The sequence below is a fragment of the Chrysemys picta genome, chromosome 6 (assembly GCF_011386835.1).
Source record: "Chrysemys picta bellii isolate R12L10 chromosome 6, ASM1138683v2, whole genome shotgun sequence".
Lineage (NCBI taxonomy): Eukaryota > Metazoa > Chordata > Testudines > Emydidae > Chrysemys > Chrysemys picta.
In genome coordinates, this window is record NC_088796.1 from 82573542 (window position 1) to 82592494 (window position 18953).

At 49.6% G+C, this 18953-nt stretch overlaps 1 protein-coding gene and 1 long non-coding RNA gene across 3 annotated transcripts in view; one reads left to right on the forward strand and one right to left on the reverse strand.

Moving 5' to 3' along the window:
• The window catches only part of LOC135972408 (uncharacterized), a 52135-nt gene extending 39605 nt beyond the window's left edge, over positions 1–12530 (reverse strand). Inside the window, exon 1 of the long non-coding RNA XR_010588844.1 lies at positions 10897–12530. This is a non-coding gene — a long non-coding RNA (uncharacterized LOC135972408). The remainder of the gene's footprint in view (positions 1–10896) is intronic.
• Positions 12531–12612: 82 nt separating this feature from the next.
• The window catches only part of AUH (AU RNA binding methylglutaconyl-CoA hydratase), a 191234-nt gene continuing 184893 nt past the window's right edge, over positions 12613–18953 (forward strand). Inside the window, exon 1 of one of the 2 annotated variants that reach the window (XM_065550379.1) lies at positions 12613–12904. In XM_065550379.1, coding sequence (XP_065406451.1) covers positions 12697–12904 — 208 coding nt within the window. In that variant the 5' untranslated portion in view covers positions 12613–12696. The remainder of the gene's footprint in view (positions 12905–18953) is intronic. The other variant, XM_042854596.2, reaches the window with a different exon arrangement.

Here is an 18953-nt window from a genome sequence, read left to right on the forward strand (position 1 = left end):
AGCTCCACCCCAGACAGACGACGCACAGGGGCAGGTGAAGATATCTCCTGAATTAACCCCAGAACAACGAACAGAGGTCATTGATATGATCCAATGGAACCAGGACGTGTTCTGTACACAGCCGGGCCATACGACACTGGTCCAACATCATATTGTCACCAGCCCTGGAGTAAGGGTGACGATAAGACTGTACCGAATACCGGAAGCTAAAAGGGAAGAAATTAGGCCGGAAGTGAAGAAGATGCTGGAACTCGGGGTTATTGAAGAATCCCACAGTCAGTGGTCCAGCCCTATCGTCCTAGTCCCCAAGCCTGATGGCGCCCTGAGGTTTTGCAACGACTTCCGGAAACTGAATGAAGTATCCCAATTCGATGCCTATCCGATACCACGCATTGACGAGCTAGCTGATCAGTTAGGCAAGGCCCGATACCTAACCACTCTGGATCTGACCAAAGGATATTGGCAAATTCCCCTGGCCGAGAATGCCAAGGAAAAGACTGCCTTCTCTACACCCAATGGCCTGTTCCAAAACACTGTCTTCCCTTTCAGACTCTGCCTCTGCAACATTCCAACGACTTATGGATAAATTGCTGCGACCCCATGCCAAGTATGCCGTTGCCTATCTAGATGACATAGTCATCCATAGCCCTGACTGGGAAACGCACCTAGGAAAAGTAGAAGCAGTGCTAGAGGCCCTGCAGAAGGCCAGCCTCACTGCTAACCCTCTCAAGTGCGTGATAGGACTAGCTGAGGTCAGATATCTCTGGTATGTAGTAGGGAGAGGTTTGGTGAAACCCCAATGGAACAAAGTGGAAGCAATACAAGGTTGGCCTCGACCAGTCCGCAAAAAGCAGGTCAGAACATTTCTAGGGATAATAGGATACTATCGGAGATTCATCCCTCATTTTGCCACAAGAGCAGGGCCATTGCTGGATCTGATAAAGGCTCGGAGCCCCGAGATAGTAAAGTGGACTGATAGGGCAGAAGAAGTATTTGCAGATTTAAGGACAGCCCACTGCTGCCATCCAGTACTCATAGCCCCAGACTTCAAGAAGGAATTCATTCTACAAACAGATGCCTCGGAGGTAGGGCTAGGAGCCATCCTTTCGCAGATGGTAGGGGAGGAGGAACACCCAGTCTTTTACCTCAGCCGGAAACTCCTCCCCAGGGAACAAAAGTACGCTGTCATTGAAAAGGAATGTCTGGCGGTAAAACGGGCTATGGAGACTCTTCACTACCACCTACTGGGGCGGTGGTTTACCCTCATGACAGACCATGCCCCACTCCAGTGGATGCACAGAAACGAGGAGAGGAACACAAGAGTGACTAGGTGGTTCCTATCCCTGCAGCCCTTCCATTTCCGGGTACAGCATAGGGCCAGAAGCCAACATGGCAACACTGATGGCCTATCATGACAGCACTGCCTCTCATCCCAAGTAGCCCAACCCCATGGTGTTGAGCGGGGGGAGGGGGGAGATATGTGATACAGCATGGCCAGAGGGCAGGAGGAGAGGGTTAGAAGGGAGCCTTATTCCCTGTACACGGAAGAAAGTTTGCTATAGATTAATTAAAGCACCTGAAGCCAATTAGAGCACCTGAAGCCAGTCACCTGATTAAAACCCCCCTATTTCAATCAGACAGGGGAGGAGTTGGAGCAGAGAACAGTTTGAAGGAGTAGAAACAGTGGATTGGTGTTGAAGCAGAGAGCAGTTTGGAGGGAAGCAGAGGAAAGTTTGGAGAAGTTCTGTGGTGGGCTAAGACAACCCTAGGTAAAAGGGCACCTGGCTTGTGCAGAGGGAGGGCAGGAAGCCCCACAAGCTGAAGGGCAGGAAGGGGAAGTAGCCCAGGGGAAGGAACCGCTAGTTCAAGTGGTTTACTACTATCCCTAGGGCCCCTGGGCTGGGACCCGGAGTAGAGGGCAGGCCCGGGTCCCTCCCTCTCCACTCCCCTCCTCTAGGACACTAGTGGGGCAGTTAATATTTGTTGCGGATTGTGGGGGAGTTAGGGCCCTGCACCCCTCTTCCCGAGATTCACTGCGACTCTCAGCCAGCCAGTAAAGCAGAAGGTTTATTTAAGGACAGGAACACAGTCTCAAGCAGAGCGTGTAGGTACGACCAGACCCCCCTCAATTAGGTCCCTCTGGGAGGTTCAGGGAGCTTAGACCCCAGCTTGGGGTTCCCTGCGTTGCACCACCCAGCCCCAACCGAAACTAAACTCCCAGCCCCTCCCGCTGCTCCTCTCCTTTGTTCAGTCTCCCGGGCAGAAGGTGTTAATTCTCCCCACCCCCGTTCCTGGCTCAGGTTACAGCTCAGGTAGCTCCCTTCAAGGGAAGTCCCACATCCCCACTGCAACCCCCCTGCAACATTCCCAGGTCAAATCTGCCCTGCTCCCTGCTCCGTCACATCTCTCCCCCCTTCGAGACTGAACTGAGCGGGGTCACTCTGACCAGTGACCTGGGGAAGTTCAGGGCTCCCTCTCCGGGACAACGCGTCCGCTATCAGGTTGTCACGTCCCTTCACATGGACCACGTCCATGTCATAATCCTGCAGGAGCAGGCTCCATCTCAGGAGCTTGGCGTTGGCTCCTTTCATCTGGTGCAGCCAGGTCAGGGGAGAGTGGTCGGTGTGCACGGTGAAGTGACGCCCAAAGAGATATGGCCAGGCATTCCTTCTCGATGGCCGCGTAGTTCTGCTCCCGGGGTAGTAACTTCTTGCTCAGGTACACGATGGGGTGTCTCTCCCCCTTTTCATCCTCCTGCATTAACACCGCCCCCAGTCCTGTGTCTGAGGCGTCGGTGAACACCATAAAGGGCTTGTCAAAGTCTGGGTTTGCCAGAACTGGGCCACTGACCAGAGCCTCCTTCAGCGCCCGGAGAGCCTCCTGGCACTCCTCGGTCCAGACCACTTTGTCTGGCTTCCCCTTCTTGCACAGCTCAGTGATGGGAGCGGCTATGGCGCTAAAGTGGGGCACGAACCTCCGATAGTACCCTGCCATCCCAATAAAGGCTTGGACCTGCTTTTTGGTTTGAGGAGCGGGCCAGTCTCTGATCACCTCCACTTTGGCTGGTTCCGGCTTTAGGCAGCCGCTTCCCACCCGGTGGCCTAGGTAGGATACCTCAGCCATCCCCACCTTGCACTTCTCCGGTTTTACGGTCAGCCCAGCCTTCTGGAGTCGGTCCAGCACTTGTCTAACCTGGGATATGTGGTCCTCCCAGGTCTGGCTAAAGACACAGATGTCATCGATATACGCCACGGCAAAACTCTCCATCCCCCTCAGTAGCTGATCCACCAGGCGCTGGAAGGTGGCCGGCGCTCCCTTGAGGCCGAAGGGCAGGGTCAGGAACTCATAGAGCCCCAGAGGGGTGACAAAGGCCGATTTCAGCCTGGCATCTGCATCCAGCGGCACTTGCCAATAGCCCTTTGTAAGATCCATGGTGGTAAGGTACCGAGCACCTCCCAGCTTGTCTAGGAGCTCGTCCGGCCTGGGCATGGGGTAGGCATCGGCTACAGTGATGGCATTGAGCTTCCGATAGTCCACACAGAACCGGATCGACCCGTCCTTTTTGGGGACCAGCACCACCGGCGAGGCCCAAGGGCTGGAAGACGGCTGGATCACCCCCAAAGCCAGCATGTCATTGACCTCTCTTTCCAGGTCCTGAGCAGTTTTCCCTGTGGCTCGGAAGGGGGAGCATTTTATAGGCGGGTGCGATCCTGTCTGCACCCGGTGGACAGTCAGATTAGTGCGTCCAGGCTGGTTGGAAAACAGCTGCTGGTACAGATGCAGCACCCCTCCGATCTCAGCTCGCTGGGCAGGGGTTAGCCGATCAGAGAGGGGAATTGCTTCCAGGGGGAAGCCAACTCTTGTCCCAGGGAATAGATCTACTAAAGGGTCATCTCCCTGCCCCTCCCACTGTCCACACACGGCCAACACCATATTCCCCCTGTCATAATATGGCTTCATCATATTCACATGGTACACCCGGTGGTGGTGTGCCCGGTTCGACAGCTCCACCACATAGTTTACCTCGTTTAGTTGCTTGACAACCTTGAAGGGCCCTTCCCAGGCAGCCTGGAGTTTGTTTTTCCTCACGGGGATGAGGACCATCACCTGATCCCCAGTGGCGAAGGCGCGGGCCCGTGCTGTGCGGTCATACCAGACCTTCTGCTTCCTCTGGGCTCTGGCCAGATTCTCCCTGGCCAGGCCCATGAGCTCGGCAAGTCGTTCCCAGAAGGTCAGGACATACTCCACCACCGACTCTCCGTCAGGAGTGGCCTTCCCCTCCCATTCGTCTCTCATCAGGTCGAGGGGCCCCCTTACCCGCCTTCCATATAGCAGTTCGAAAGGCGAAAACCCGGTAGACTCCTGGGGTACCTCCCTGTACGCAAACAGCAGGTGAGGTAAGTACTTGTCCCAGTCCTGCGGGTGCTGATTCATAAATGTTTTCAGCATCATTTTTAGCGTCCCATTGAACCTCTCCACCAGCCCGTTGGATTGGGGGTGATATGCTGAGGCCCAGTTGTGCCGGACCCCACATCTCTCCCACAAGCACCGGAGTAGGGCCGACATGAAGTTGGACCCTTGGTCCGTCAAGACTTCCTTGGGGAACCCCACTCGGCTGAAAATGGTCAGCAGCGCATCCGCCACAGTGTCTGCTTCAATGGACGATAAGGGCACTGCCTCGGGGTAGCGGGTGGCGAAATCTACCACCACCAGGATGTATTTCTTCCCAGACCGGGTCGTCTTGCTGAGAGGTCCCACTATGTCCATGGCCACCTTCTGGAAAGGCTCCTCTATGATGGGCAAAGGTCTCAATGCTGCCTTCCCCTTGTCCCGGGCCTTCCCCACCCTCTGGCAGGGGTCACAGGATCGGCAGTACTGCCGGACGTTGGTGAAGACCCCGGGCCAGTAAAAGTTCTGTAGCAGCCTCTGCCTGGTGCGCCGGATCCCCTGGTGCCCTGCGAGAGGGATGTCATGGGCCAGGTACAATAGCTTGTGGCGAAACTTCTGGGGAACCACCAGCTGCCTCCTGATCCCCCACAACTCCACTTCCCCCGGGGGAGCCCACTCTCGGTAGAGGAACCCCTTCTCCCACAGGAACCTCTCCTTGCATCCTCTCCTCATGGTCTGTCCCACACTGAGGTCAGCCAGGCCCCTTAGCTTCCGCAGGGAGGGGTCCTTCTGCAACTCGGCCTGGAACTCGGCGGCTGAGGAAGGGATGGGGACCTGCTCCCTCTCGTCGGCTGGGTCGGAAGCCCCAGCCACCCCGCGGCCTGTCCTTGGGTGTTCCCTCCCCACCCGGGAAGGGTTCGGTGCCTCCGGTGGGACATCCTTCCCAAGGTCAGGGCGTAGTGCCCCTCGCCGGCTCTGGCTACGGGTCACGACTAAGGCGGTCTGGGGGCTGCTTGGCCAGTCCTCTAGGTCCCCCCCCATCAACACCTCAGTGGGCAAATGGTGGTGCACTCCCACGTCCTTGGGGCCCTCCTTGGCCCCCCATTTCAGGTGTACCCTCGCTACGGGAACCTTGAATGGGGTCCCGCCCACCCCGGTCAGGGTCAGGAAGGTGTTGGGCACCACCCGATCTGGGGCCACCACCTCGGGCCGGGCAAGTGTCACCTCTGCGCCCGTGTCCCAGTATCCATAAACTTTCTTCCCATCCACCTCCAGGGGAACAAGGCACTCGCTCCGCAGGGACAGCCCCGCGCCAACCCTGTAAACGGAGAACTTTGAATCCGGAGCATCTGGCCCCCCAGAGAAGCTGGCCGGGGGCCCTTCTCTCTCTTGAGCAGTTGATAAGCTGCCAGCCCCTCTTGCGTGGGAAGCCTGCCCCTCGTCCGTCTGGGCCTCTACCAAGTTAACCCGGTGCGGGTTCGGTCTGCTCAGTCTGTCCTTGAGCTTGGGGCACTGGGCCCGAACGTGGCCTCTTCGGCCGCAGTAATAGCAGCTCAGGTCCCGTGGGTCCCCTCGAGCCGGTCGGTTGTCCCTGATGCTGGGCCTTCCCCGTGGGAGGGGATTCCCCAGATTCCCCCTTTGGGAGGTCCCAGGGTGACTCTCTCTCTGCATCGCGGCGGGCCTGTTCCTTTGGGGCTCCTCCCTGCCACCCCCTGACCGGCTCTTTACAAACTCATCAGCCAGCTGCCCGGCGTGTCGCGGGTTCTCTGGCTTTCTGTCCACCAACCACAGCCTCAGGTCGGATGGGCACCGCTCATACAGTTGCTCCAGTACCAGCAGTTTAATCAGGTCCTCCTTCGTCTGGGCCCCACCAGCCCACTTGCTGGCGTATCTTTCCATGCGGACGGCTAGTTGCAAATATGAGATCTCAGGGGTTTTATCTTGACCCCGGAACCTTTCCCGGTACATCTCAGGAGTCAGCCCAAACTCTCGTAGCAGGGCCTTTTTGAATAGTTCGTAGTCCCCTTTCTCTGCCTCTCCCAGTTGGCGGTACAATGCCACGGATTTGGGGTCCAGTAAGGGGGTAAGGACCCGGAGTCTGTCCGCGGGATCCACCCGGTGCAGCTCGCAGGCCGTCTCAAAGGCCTCCAGGAAGTCATCCATGTCCTCCCCCTCCTTGTATGGGGCCATGATGCACTTATCAAAGCTCCGTGCAGTCCTGGGTCCCCCCTCACTCACCGCAGCCGGGGGTTCGCTGCCCTTCAATCTCGCCAGTTCCAGGTCATGCTGACGCTGTCTCTCTTCATGCTGTCTCTGTCTCTCATTCTCCTCCCGTTCATGCTGTCTCTGTCTCTCTTCACGCTGATGCTGTCTCTCTTTCTCCTCCCGTTCATGCTGACGCTGTCTCTCTTCATGCTGTCTCTGTTGTTCACGATCCTCCAGCTCCCTCAGTTTTAGCTCTTTCTCCCATTCCAGCCAATTCCGCTCCCCGGATGCCGAACGTCGCCGGGAGGATCCTCTGCTGGCCGGCGAGCTTCGCCGGGGGGACCCCCTGCTGGCCGGGGGGGTCACGGCGCCTTCGGTATTTGCTGGGCTCCTCCCCACCCTTCCCCTAGGCATAGGAAGGAGGGGTCTCGGGAAGCCCTCAGCAGCCGGCTGACCACTCCCAGCTGGGACAGACACTGGTGCCTGCGCTGCATTTGCCAGGCTGCTTCCCTGAGACACAGGGATCAGTTCATTCGCACGATCTTCCGCCTCCAGCTGGGCAATGAGCTGTTCTTTGGTGAGCCTCCCAATGCGCAGCTGCCTCTGCTTGCACAGCTCCACCAGGTCGCTCTTAAGCCGCTTGGCATACATCTTCCTGCTGGCCACTCACCGGCCTGTGTGCTCACAGCTCCCCACAGTTCCCAGGGGGACCCCTAGTGTGCCAGCCCTTCTCGAGGTCACCACCTCTCTGCCAGGGTCGAGCTGCAGACTCCTCCGCCCCTGGGACCACTCGCTGCGATCCCCCCGGGGGACCCTGTTACTGCAAAAGTCCTTCTCGCTGGTCACACACTCCCAGGGGTAATAACCGTCTCTCTCCCACTCTTCAGCGTGCCTGGTCCCCGTCAATCCCCCTTCGTTTTACTGCTCCCCAGTCACTTACTGCAGGAAGCGCCGTCCACGGGGTGCAGTAGATCCCGCCGCTGCCACCAGTTGTTGCGGATTGTGGGGGAGTTAGGGCCCTGCACCCCTCTTCCCGAGATTCACTGCGACTCTCAGCCAGCCAGTAAAGCAGAAGGTTTATTTAAGGACAGGAACACAGTCTCAAGCAGAGCGTGTAGGTACGACCAGACCCCCCTCAATTAGGTCCCTCTGGGAGGTTCAGGGAGCTTAGACCCCAGCTTGGGGTTCCCTGCGTTGCACCACCCAGCCCCAACCGAAACTAAACTCCCAGCCCCTCCCGCTGCTCCTCTCCTTTGTTCAGTCTCCCGGGCAGAAGGTGTTAATTCTCCCCACCCCCGTTCCTGGCTCAGGTTACAGCTCAGGTAGCTCCCTTCAAGGGAAGTCCCACATCCCCACTGCAACCCCCCTGCAACATTCCCAGGTCAAATCTGCCCTGCTCCCTGCTCCGTCACAATATTCAAGTTCAGGGGCAAGAAATGGCCCCCTGAACTCCCCCACCCCCCAAGAAGAGACAGCGCGAGACCCATCATAGTAGTGCTGGCAATTTGCCACATTACCTGAAAACTCTAATATTAATAGAAATACACATGAAACCATGTTAAGGATTTTGTTATTGTTTTGATTTCAGAAATGGAGGATGCCTTCACCCCCCTGAATTTGATCAATGTATCCAGGAAGCATGAGGGTCATGGGGTGCAGGGAGTAAAAGGGGTGGCAGGGAAAAGAGGAAGAAACTGCCACTACTGCAAAAATGACTACAAGAATGGCCATTAACATGTAAACCTCCCCCCTGCCCCCACCCCAACATGGCATAATATTCTCAATAACAATGAGAGTGGTGGTGTGTTTTTTTACCAGGCTGCAATGCCAGTCTTCTGATATGTCTGTCTTGGGCTATTCTGTCACCTTGGTCTCATCCCCAAACAGGTCCAGAGACTCCAACCGAGGTCTGACTGGATAGGCACAGAAAGACGAGATGCCAGCTCCTCTTGGTCCAACCCACTATCTTCTGGGACAGTATGTTTTCTCCTTTCCCAATGACCCTGCCTGGAGTCCTTAAACTGTCCATTGTGAAAGCAGGGTCCATGACTGGAGTGCTGCTAATAATGTGATCCATCTCATTGTCGTATGAGCATGTTGTCAGAGAATTACCAGACTGGAAAATATGGTTCTTGATCTTCCAGAAGAACATTTTAATCCCTTTGCTTTTTCTCCCAGCACTGAGGTCCTTTTGCTGAATGCCGTGCTCAGACCCATGTTTCAGCTCTTGAAATTGTAGGCCATGCCAGAATCACACCAGAAATCCACCAGTACTTTTGGTAGATCTCTGGCCAGGTGGCAGCCTGCTGAGATGGTGTCTTTTGGGGGGCTGGCCTCAAAAAAAGGATCTCTGTATCATAGCTGTATGAGTGAAATTACTGGTAATGGAAGCCAGATATGAATATGTGGAACTAAGGTTGAGCAGAACTATATGCAGAGGTAAGTGACTTCTAGTCAGGAAACAGATACATGGCAATAAAAGAATAAGAGGTGGGACACCCTGGGGGATTTTGAGAAGTCACTGGCAGGCAAGTTGCTCTTGATTGTTGTGTAGCAGTGCTAACCAATGTCCACGCTTACAGGTAGGTCATGTTAATAGCTAATGAGAGGCTCAGTTGACTTGTGCCAGTCAACATTTGTTACTACCACCAACACACAGAAATGTTTGGGTTTTGGTGTGTGGATGGAGTCCAGTTAATAGGAACACTTAAGCTCTACGTAGCGTTAACTCATTAGTAAAGCTCTTAGAGAGATTTTCCATATGCTATAACTTCTTCCTCCACAATTGGAGTTTATGTAAAGAAATTTCACTAATGAGCATCAGTGTCTATATTTTCAGAAATTCTTTACAAATAAAAGTATGTTTTTGGTTTTTTTAATCCTTCTGGAATTAAACTTAGTCTTCCATTTGCTACTCTTACTTTAACACTGTGTGGGAAGAACTAAACCACAGTGAACAATCAGGGAACTAGAATACATGGAAAAGTGTTTCCATCCAAATCTTCTGACTCATGCTTAAAATGGCAATCTAAAGGGAGGAATTGGATAAACTGCATTGTGACACAAAAACAGAAGAAAACAGTTATATGAATGTCACACGGTTTGTAAAAGGGGATATAATACAAAAAGGGGAATGACCTACTTTAAGAAGCATGAATGCTTAAACAGCGATGAGTCCTTGTGGCACCTTTAGAGAGTAAAATTTATTTGGGCACTTGTTAGCACTGACCCCCCACTTGGTAAGGCAACTCCCATCTTTTCATGTGCTGTAATATATATACTGCTTTCTGTATTTTCCATTCCATGCATCTGATGAAGTTGGCTATATCCCACGAAAGCTTATGCCCAAATAAATTTGTTAGTCTCTAAGGTGCCACAAGGACTCCTCGTTGTTTTGGTTGATACAGACTAACATAGCTACCACTCTGAAACCATGCATGATTAGTTTCTCTTGTTAATAATTACATTTTTCTTTTTTAACTTTAACAAATTATTGAAAAATAAATCTTAAAGATTTTGTTATATCAAAGTTATGAGTCTAAGATTTCTGAAGGGGTCCGCACCTCCATTTGAAACTTTTTAAGGGTACACATGAAAAAAGATTGAAAATCACTGCACTATTTTACAGAATTTTGCTTTTAATAGAAAGCAGCCAGCGGGAGCACTACTGAGCATCTGCATCAGGGAAAGGACTGTAGCTGCTCCAAGAGTTTCTGGTTCATACTAGGACTATGCCTCGTATCAGGACCTCAGTGGGTGGTGGTACAGTACTACTTACTTCTTCCATATAGGGACAGATCTGATTAAAACACTTCAATTTAAAAATCACATGGTGTGGCTTCAGTGATACATTTTCAATCCATAATCAAATACTAATTTTCTTCTCAAGTCCCCATTGAGGGTCACACCACTGTACACTAATTACAGCTCTAACAACTTTCCTTAGCTCCTATGAGTATGAAGCAATTCTGAATTTAATTTATTTTTTTCAGATCTAAAAAGATGCGCTTTAGCGAAGTTATGGGCTTGATGCAAATTCTCTGGCCAGTGTTTTTTTATATAGGAGGTCAGACTAAATGATCATAATGGTCCTTTCTGGCCTTAAAACCTGTAAAATTATGAACTTGCATTAGAATCAAGGAAGGTAGCTCAGCCTTTTTCTCTATCTACCTAGAGAGATGTGGTTAGAAACCACTTCAAAAATAGCTCCTATCTACAGTGATTTGATTGTAATTATTGATTTATAAAGTGTCAGCAAAGTGCTTGGCACTGTACAAGATGGTTTGTGCCTGCAGAGCTTACATTCTCAGGCTCATATCCTTCAACTTGTTCCATGTGGCTGGAACTCTGCACCTGCATGGAACAAGTTACAAGATCAGGACCTAGAAGACAGACAAAAGAGACGTAATGCATTAGGCAAGCCAGAGGTCTGACAACAACTTAGTTACAAAACTGTTCTCCAGAATTAAAATCTTTTAGTTTAATCATTCACATGAAAAAAAAAACCAGACATATTTCTAAGTCACTCAAAGTTTAGGAGACAAGAGGAAAATCAGACATAGAAATGAGGTGTACTGTCAAAGGCTCTGCCTGTACTAGTGGAATAACACACTAAAAACTGGTTCAAAAACATTTTAACGTGGCATCACTGGAGGGGAAAGATAGTTCAGCAGTCGGGACCTTACCCTTAGAACTTGGGAAACACAAGTTGAATTCCCAGTTCTGCCAGAAGGCCCCCATGGAACCTTGGACAATTCACCTTGAATGGTATCTTGAAATGTGTTAACTACGTGTGCTAAAAAATCTGTTTCACTTAGTATTTAGCAATGACACTCAGAGAGCTTGTCTACACTACAAAATTAGGTCAACTAAAGTTAGGCCACCGCAGTCATTGAATCAGCTGTTGGTGTCCACACTAACCTCTTTCTGCTGGTATTGCGCATCCTCACCAGCAGCGCTTGCACTGACTGAAGTGGGGCATTGTGGGACACCGACAGCTGTGCTGGGCCGACTGCTGCAGCCTCCCCACAGTGGGGGCTGACAGCCTGAGCCCAGCACAGGGCTCAATTTCACAGCAGGGAAATTTACATTCTTGTCAGTTTCATGGCTGCTATTATTTCTCATTTCCTCTCTGGCTGTCAGCCCTGGGGCTGGGAGGGCTACGGTTGTGAGCTCTGGGTAGGGCTGACAACCAACAGGTGATGTAAGTAACTCAGTGTCTACACAGACACTGCATTGCCCTAACTACAGCAACCTAAGTGCTATGCCTCTCGTGCAGGTGGAGTTATTAAGCTGATGTAGTGAGTGACTTACATCAGCATGAGCACCATTGTAGTGTAGACACTTACAAAGTTGGTTGATATAAGCGGTCTTACATCGACCTAGCACTGTAGTGTAGACCAGGCCCGAATTAGTTTCCGAGACTTGAAGAAGAGCTCTGTGTAGCTCAGAAGCTTGTCTCTCTCACCAATAGAAGTTTTACCTCACCTACCTTGTCTCTCTTAATGATCTTGGACAAGTCATTTAGCCCTCTAAAAAACTGGCAATAGAATATTTCGCTACCTGCCAGGAGGAGCGGTGCTAGGAGGCTAACTCCATTAAGGATTGTGAAGTGCATTCAGTGTTACTGATGAAAAGTGCTCTACAAAAGCTAGATCCAATTATTATTTGAGCCAAGCCGCAGCCCCAGCATTGTGCCCGGTGACTGCAGGGAGGCTGGCTCTTGCTCTCTGTGTAAGTGGGGAGGGGCAATGATGGGGGCAGGGTTCCTCTAAGCAGCCAAGGGGTCACTGGGGAATGGTCCCCGGGCACCCATCATTAGCCAGGTATCTGGTGCCACAGGGGGCATGGCTGGAAGGCTCCTGGCATGAAGGGAGAGGGGAGCAGGGGCCCAGACCGCGAGGCGAGGCTGACGGTGCGCGTGGCGACTGGGGGGACCTCGCGCTCCCAGAGTGAGCGTTACTGCGCCTCCCGCTGCCTGGGGTCGCGCGTGGGAGGAAGCGGTGCGTGCCGTAGGGTCACGTGGTGTGTGTGAACGTGGGGGGAGGGGTGGCTCCGCGGCACGAAGCCGGGGCAGGCGGCGCGGTGGGAAGAGGCAGCAGCATGGCGGCGTCGCTGGGCGGGCTAGGCCTCCTGCAGGGCAGAGTCAGGTTGGCTGCTGCAGCCGCTGCCTCCTCGCCTCTCCGCCGGCCGGGCCCGCGGGGGCTGGTGCGGGGAGGGGCCGCTTGTTCTCCAACCGGGAAGGGCTACAGCTCGGAGGCGAAGGGGGAGGAGGAGCTGCGGGTCCGGTACCTGGATGAGGAGAACCAAGGTAACGGCAGCCCGGGCGGAGGCTGCTCCGCCGAGCGCTGCGGGCCGGGGGTGCAGCTGCCCATCACTGCGCGCTGGACTCTGCAGACAGAGAGCCCCGGGACTGGTGTCACCCCCCGCCCCATTCGCTTGGTGCAGCGGTGCGATCCGCCGGAGGCCCGTGGTGTCCCCCTCCCGGCGCAGCGTTGCGAGCTCGGGGCAGCTGATGAATGGGGCTGGCCCTTTAAATGCATGGAGGGGGGGAGGAGAAGAGTGGCTGCTCCGCCTCCACACGCTGCCCATGCGCAGTGCGTCCCCAGGGGCGTGTGGCTGGGCGATGGAGTAGGAGTAGCATCCGTTTAGGCTGCCCGCCCCCTCTGAATTAGCCTGTCTGTACTCCCACCCGTTGCTACTCCGAATCAGGGCCCCCCTATATGCCATGCCATGGTATGGTGCCTCCTGCCCCCGCACCTACAGTGGTAGTGGTAGTGGGGGGCACTTTATCATCCCCACCCGCTTCCTGGAGCGTCTGAGAAGTCTCAGGAGCTCTCGCACCCGGGGAGCAGCAGGGTTGAAAGTAGGGGTGTGTCTACATTGAGTGGTGGTCCTAGCCTGCTATTCCCTTTTTCTGTCCCAGATGAAGCCGTTTGCTGGAGTAGGGTTGGCAAAGATCGCTAGAGCAGCAGGACTAGGAGTTAGTTATATTGAGATTGGTGGTGCAATTTACACCTCTCGCCAGTTGTTTCAAGCTTTCTGCAGGCTCAGGCAAACATCACTACATTAGTTATGCATGGGTTGTTTTTTCATGCTTTTCTTAACTGTGAACATTAGGTATATGTTTTCCTTAAATGAAAGCTAAGATTCTGACCTCATCACCAGACTTCAGGAGTTGGGGCTCTAGGTATGGACCTATTGTGCCAATGGCTTAATCTGGCCACTGATGCGCCTGCTCTCATCTTCTTCCAATACCATGATGATCCTGCTGCTACAGTCTCTGTTTTGTAATCAGCTATAAAAGGGTTGAAATTTTTCAAATTTAAAAATTTCAGTGAAATTTTGAATTATGGGGCAGAAAGGGGTAAAGATCTGGGCTAAGTGTTGGTGAAATGTTTCCTGTTTAGCCAGCTGCAAACATTATATAATTATATCTACAAAAGGTTATGGTTTTAATATTGTGACAATGCATTGCTAGAAGTACACCCTGTGCCGTGTTGGGAAACTGAGAATCCTCTCTTTTTAATGTTATAAAACACCCATCTGTAGACTTGTGGGATTGTGAAATATTTGACCTTAAATTGTTCACTGGCACATGATTGAATAGTGCTTGAAATAGTGACTATTTGAAGCTGCTCAGTGGCTGACAGTGTTAACAGAGTCCTGTACTTTCAGCAAAGTTGGATTACTGGTTAGAATGTGAGTCAGATGATCAAGATACATGACATACTGCATTTCCCTTCAATTTATTCTTGAGTGCATGTGATTTGGTGTACTGTAGATTGCATTATACAGTGGGTTGGTGGAGACTTTCGGGGAAAGAAATGTGGGAGTAGAAAAATAAAACATGGTAAGGTTACCACCATTCAGAGATCTGGGGAAATCCCTGCAGTGGGGAGGGTGGTTATTTCCTGCTGAGGAGTGGTGGTCTTTTTATTTTTAATTTTTAAATGGTTTCCTCTTTCCCAGCATATACCCATCCCTGTTAGTCAAAACAAAATAGAATAATAGAAATGTAGGATTGGAAGGACCTCAATATGTCATCCAGTCTAGTTCCTTGCACTGAGGCAGGACTAAATATTATCTAGACCATCCCTGACAGGTGTTTGGAGGTTTTTAAGAACAGGTTAGACAATGATGGAGATTCCACAACCTCCCTTCGTAATTTGCTCCAATGCTTAACTACTCTTACACTTAGGAAGCTCTTTCTAATGTCTAACCTAAATCTCCCTGGCTGCAATTTAAACCCATTACTTCTTGTCTGTCCTCAGTGGTTAAAGAGACCAATTTATTGCCCTCCTCTTTATAACAACCTTTTATGTACTTGAAAACTTATCACATCCTCCCTCAGTCTTCTCTTCTCTAGACTGAACAAACCCAATTTTTTCAATCTTTTCTCATAGGTCATGTTTTCCAGACCTTTAATCATTTCTGTTTCTTTCCTCTGGATTTTCTCCAATTTGTCTATATCTTTCCTGAAGTGTGGTGCCCAGAACTGCACATACTATTCTAAATCAGGCCTTGTAAGTGCTGAGTAGAATGTGTTTTCTTGTGTTTTGTTTACAACACTTCAGCTAATACATCCCAGAATGTTGGTTGTTTTGCAACACTATTACATCAATATATACTTCCAGCTTGACTGTGAACTATTGATAACTACTCTCTGGGTATGATTTTCCCACCAATTGTGCACCTGCCATGTAGTAGGTCATCTAGGCTATAGTTCCTTAGTTTGCTTATGAGAAGGTCATGTGAAACATCATCCAAAACCTTTCTAAAGCAGAGAGATATCACATCTAGTGCTCTCCCTCACCCCCCAGGTTTATTACCCTGTCAGAGAAAGATTTTAGGTTGTGTTGACATGATTTTTTCTTGGAAAATCCATGTTGATTTACTTACCATCTTCTTTTCTTCTAGGTGCTTACAAATTGGTTGGTTGATTATTTGTTTCATTATCTTTCTGGATACTGAAGTTAAGCTGACTGGTCTAATTCCCCCTTTTATAGATGGGTACTATGTTTTCCCTTTCCAATCCTCTGGGATAACTCCCGTCCTCCATTCATTCTCAAAGATAATTACTAATGACTCAGAGATTTCTTGAGCAAGTTCCTTAATAATTCTAGGATATATTTTGTCAGGCCTAGGGTGACCAGATGAGAGGAAGAAAATATCGGGACACATGGCGGAGGGGGGGGTCCACCGGCGGAGAAAAATAACGGCCGGCGGAGCAAAATATCGGGACAAATTGCGTCCCGACCAAAGATCGGTTGGGACGCGGGACAAACACCTAAATATCGGGATGGGCCTAGTCAGGCCCTACCAACTTGAAGACATCTACCTTGTTCTTTCCTCTTCAGCCACTGCTGCTTTTTCTCTTGTTGTCTTTCCCTCCTCCTTGGGTAATGGGCCTACTCTGTCCCTGGTCTTCCTCTTGCTTTAAATGTGATTAGAAAATGTTTTCTTGTTAGCATTTATTTATTCGCTAGTTTAATCTCATTTTGTGCCTTTGCCTTTCTAAATTTGTCCCTATATGCTTGTTTTCTTTTTCTTTCTTTTTTTAAAATAAATATTCATCCTTCATAATTTACCGTAATTTCCCCTGAAGTAAGGGTGGCAATACCGTGACACCGCCTAAAATAACCTTGCAACCCCCTTGCAACTTCCTTTTGGGTCAGGGCTGCCAATTTGAGAAATGCTGGTCTCCCCTCGTGAAATCTGGTCTTTTGTGTGCTTTTACCCTATACCATACAAATTTCACGGGAGGAGACCAGATTTCATGGTCCGTGACGCGTTTTTCATGGCCGTGAATTTGGTAGGGCCCTATTCATGTCCAAGAAATACTAATCCTGAAGTCTAATGATGACAAAATCAACACTGCTATATACTTTACCAGTTCTTGACAAATCATCCAGCAGGACAAAAGATTTCTCTTATTCTCCACCAGTGCATGCAGGACGTGGAGCGTGGCAGAGAAGTTAACTCCTTCCACTCCCAAGGCTCATTCCCTATGGCGTTTATAGACAATGCTGTACTACAACATTCACCATATGTTATTTTAATGTGCAGAATTTAATTTTTTGGGACCTGAAGCCAAGAAACCAAGTTTGTTTTGGCCATAACTAAAAAAACAGGAAACAATTTTACCTTATGGTGACCATTATTGGGATATCACGACAGTGAGTCATTCAGTTACCCCTTGCCTCCAGTGTGCTTTGCTGGGCATCAGCTCCGTAACATCGCCACTTTCATGAGTCACTCTTGGCAGGTTTTACTGTAGTTTTTTTCCCCCTTGTAGCTTGATAGTGTTGCCGTATAGTGGTATGAGGGAAACCCAGTTATTTCTGCTCCTGTTATCTCACTTCCTTGAATTTTGACAGCAGATAAAATGGTTACATTGTATCCATATTGCCAATGGCTTTAATTTTGTCATATCTCCTAAAACAGTCAACATTTGTTCTGATCGGTATTTGAGTAGGAGCTATTCAAGAGAGAAAAAAGGAGAAAGGATCATCTTGCGGGTAAACCACTGGACTGGGACTCAGGAGGACTATATTCAATTCCCGGTTTGCCACAGACATCCTATGCAACCTCAGGCAAATCATTTAACTTTTTATACTTCAGACACCAATTTAATACATTCCTTATCTCATACTGCCACTATAAAGATAAACCTGAAAAGTTATCTTCAGAGGTGATCTGATACTATGGTGATATGGCTATATTTAAAAAAAGAAAAAGGGGTGCGGTGGAGAATCCATGGAAGATTCCTCTATACACCTGACTGACATTCTATGCCTGTTATGTTAATATTTTCACACATTTCTGATTACAATTCTCACACCACTTTTTTTCCATAAATAGGAAGGTTGGAAAGTTGGGTAGAGGGCTGCTGTGCATTTGGGGGAAGGAAGTGGTAGGGTTATGACTTGTTGTGAAACTGGTGGGAGTAGTAGGAGGAATTGGCTTCTACACTTGTGTTTTTTCTCTTTAGGGATTTTCCCCTTGCAGAGAACTTGTTATATTTTGCGTTTAACAACTTTAATCCTTATGTCCGAACATTCTTAATTAAGGTGCTAACATGAATATTAATTTTCTCCCTAGTGTGTGTCTATCATGGTCAAAATGGGCAATCCAGTACAGTCAAAACTATTCCGTACTACCAATACAAACAAAAAACCTTTGTAAGGTTCTGGACCATATTTGTCAACTCTTTCCTATACCTTTGTGCTAAGCAATGAAATTTACTATAGTGCCTTGTTAGTAACACATACTAGAACTAGAGTACATGGCATACCTGAAAAAAAATCTCAAGTTTTTCTTGCTCTAGGGCTTCTCAGGCACTATGTGAAAAACCTATTGTAAATGCACAAAAGGAAGAAAGAAGGCTGATGTGAACATCTTAGAGAATTTTCTGATTCTATTGGTGTGGATGTTGTCAGCGTTAACTACGTAGTTCCTAGCAAGTTGTATAAATCCAATGACAAGCACAGAAAAACACACAGGGAAAATTCAGCTGTCCACAAAAACAGTAGCTGCTTTATTGACGTGTGCGTGACATGGCAGAGTAGAAATGCTTCATTACGGTTATTTAGGGGATCTTTTCTAGTATCGTATTACTATTACTGAATTTAGAAAACAATGATCATCCTTATTTGGAGATAAAAAGTACATGTTTTATTTAAAAGGATGTCTCAAAGGTTGGAAAGGTCACGCGGGTTCCTTCATTTTTTTTATAGTGTCATCCAAATCCTTGAACCTTTCCATAACAAGAATTGCAGCATACCTTTAAACCTAAAATCAGAGCTCTAGGCCCACTCTGTTCACTACATGTACACACAGCTGTGTATGTTTAATCTGTTCTCCTTAACCTCTGAGGATAGGACAAGAAGCAATGGGCTGAAATTGCAGCAAGGGCAGTTTAGGTTGGACATTGGGAAAAATTTCCTAACTGTCAGGGTTGTTGAGCAGTAGAATAAATTGCCAGGGGAGGTTGTGGAATCTCCATCGTTGGAGATTTTTAAGAGCAGGTTAGACAAACACCTGTCAGGGATGGGATAGATAGTACTTAATCCTGCCATCAGTGTAGGAGACTGGACTAGATGACCTCTCGAGGTCCCTTTCAGTCCTATGATTCTATGACCAAGCTGAGTATTTGTCTGAAATAATTTTGAAATAAGGAATATATTGGGATACGGCTAAGGAAAAGTGCTACATGCAAAGTACCTGTACCTCGCTGGTAGTGGGTTGTTGTTGTTGTTGTTGTAACTAACATGAACCATGCTTTTTTGTGTGGTGACTGAGTTGTCAAGACTAAGAGGGTGCTATGCTAAAATATGCATCTGCGCGCACACACACCC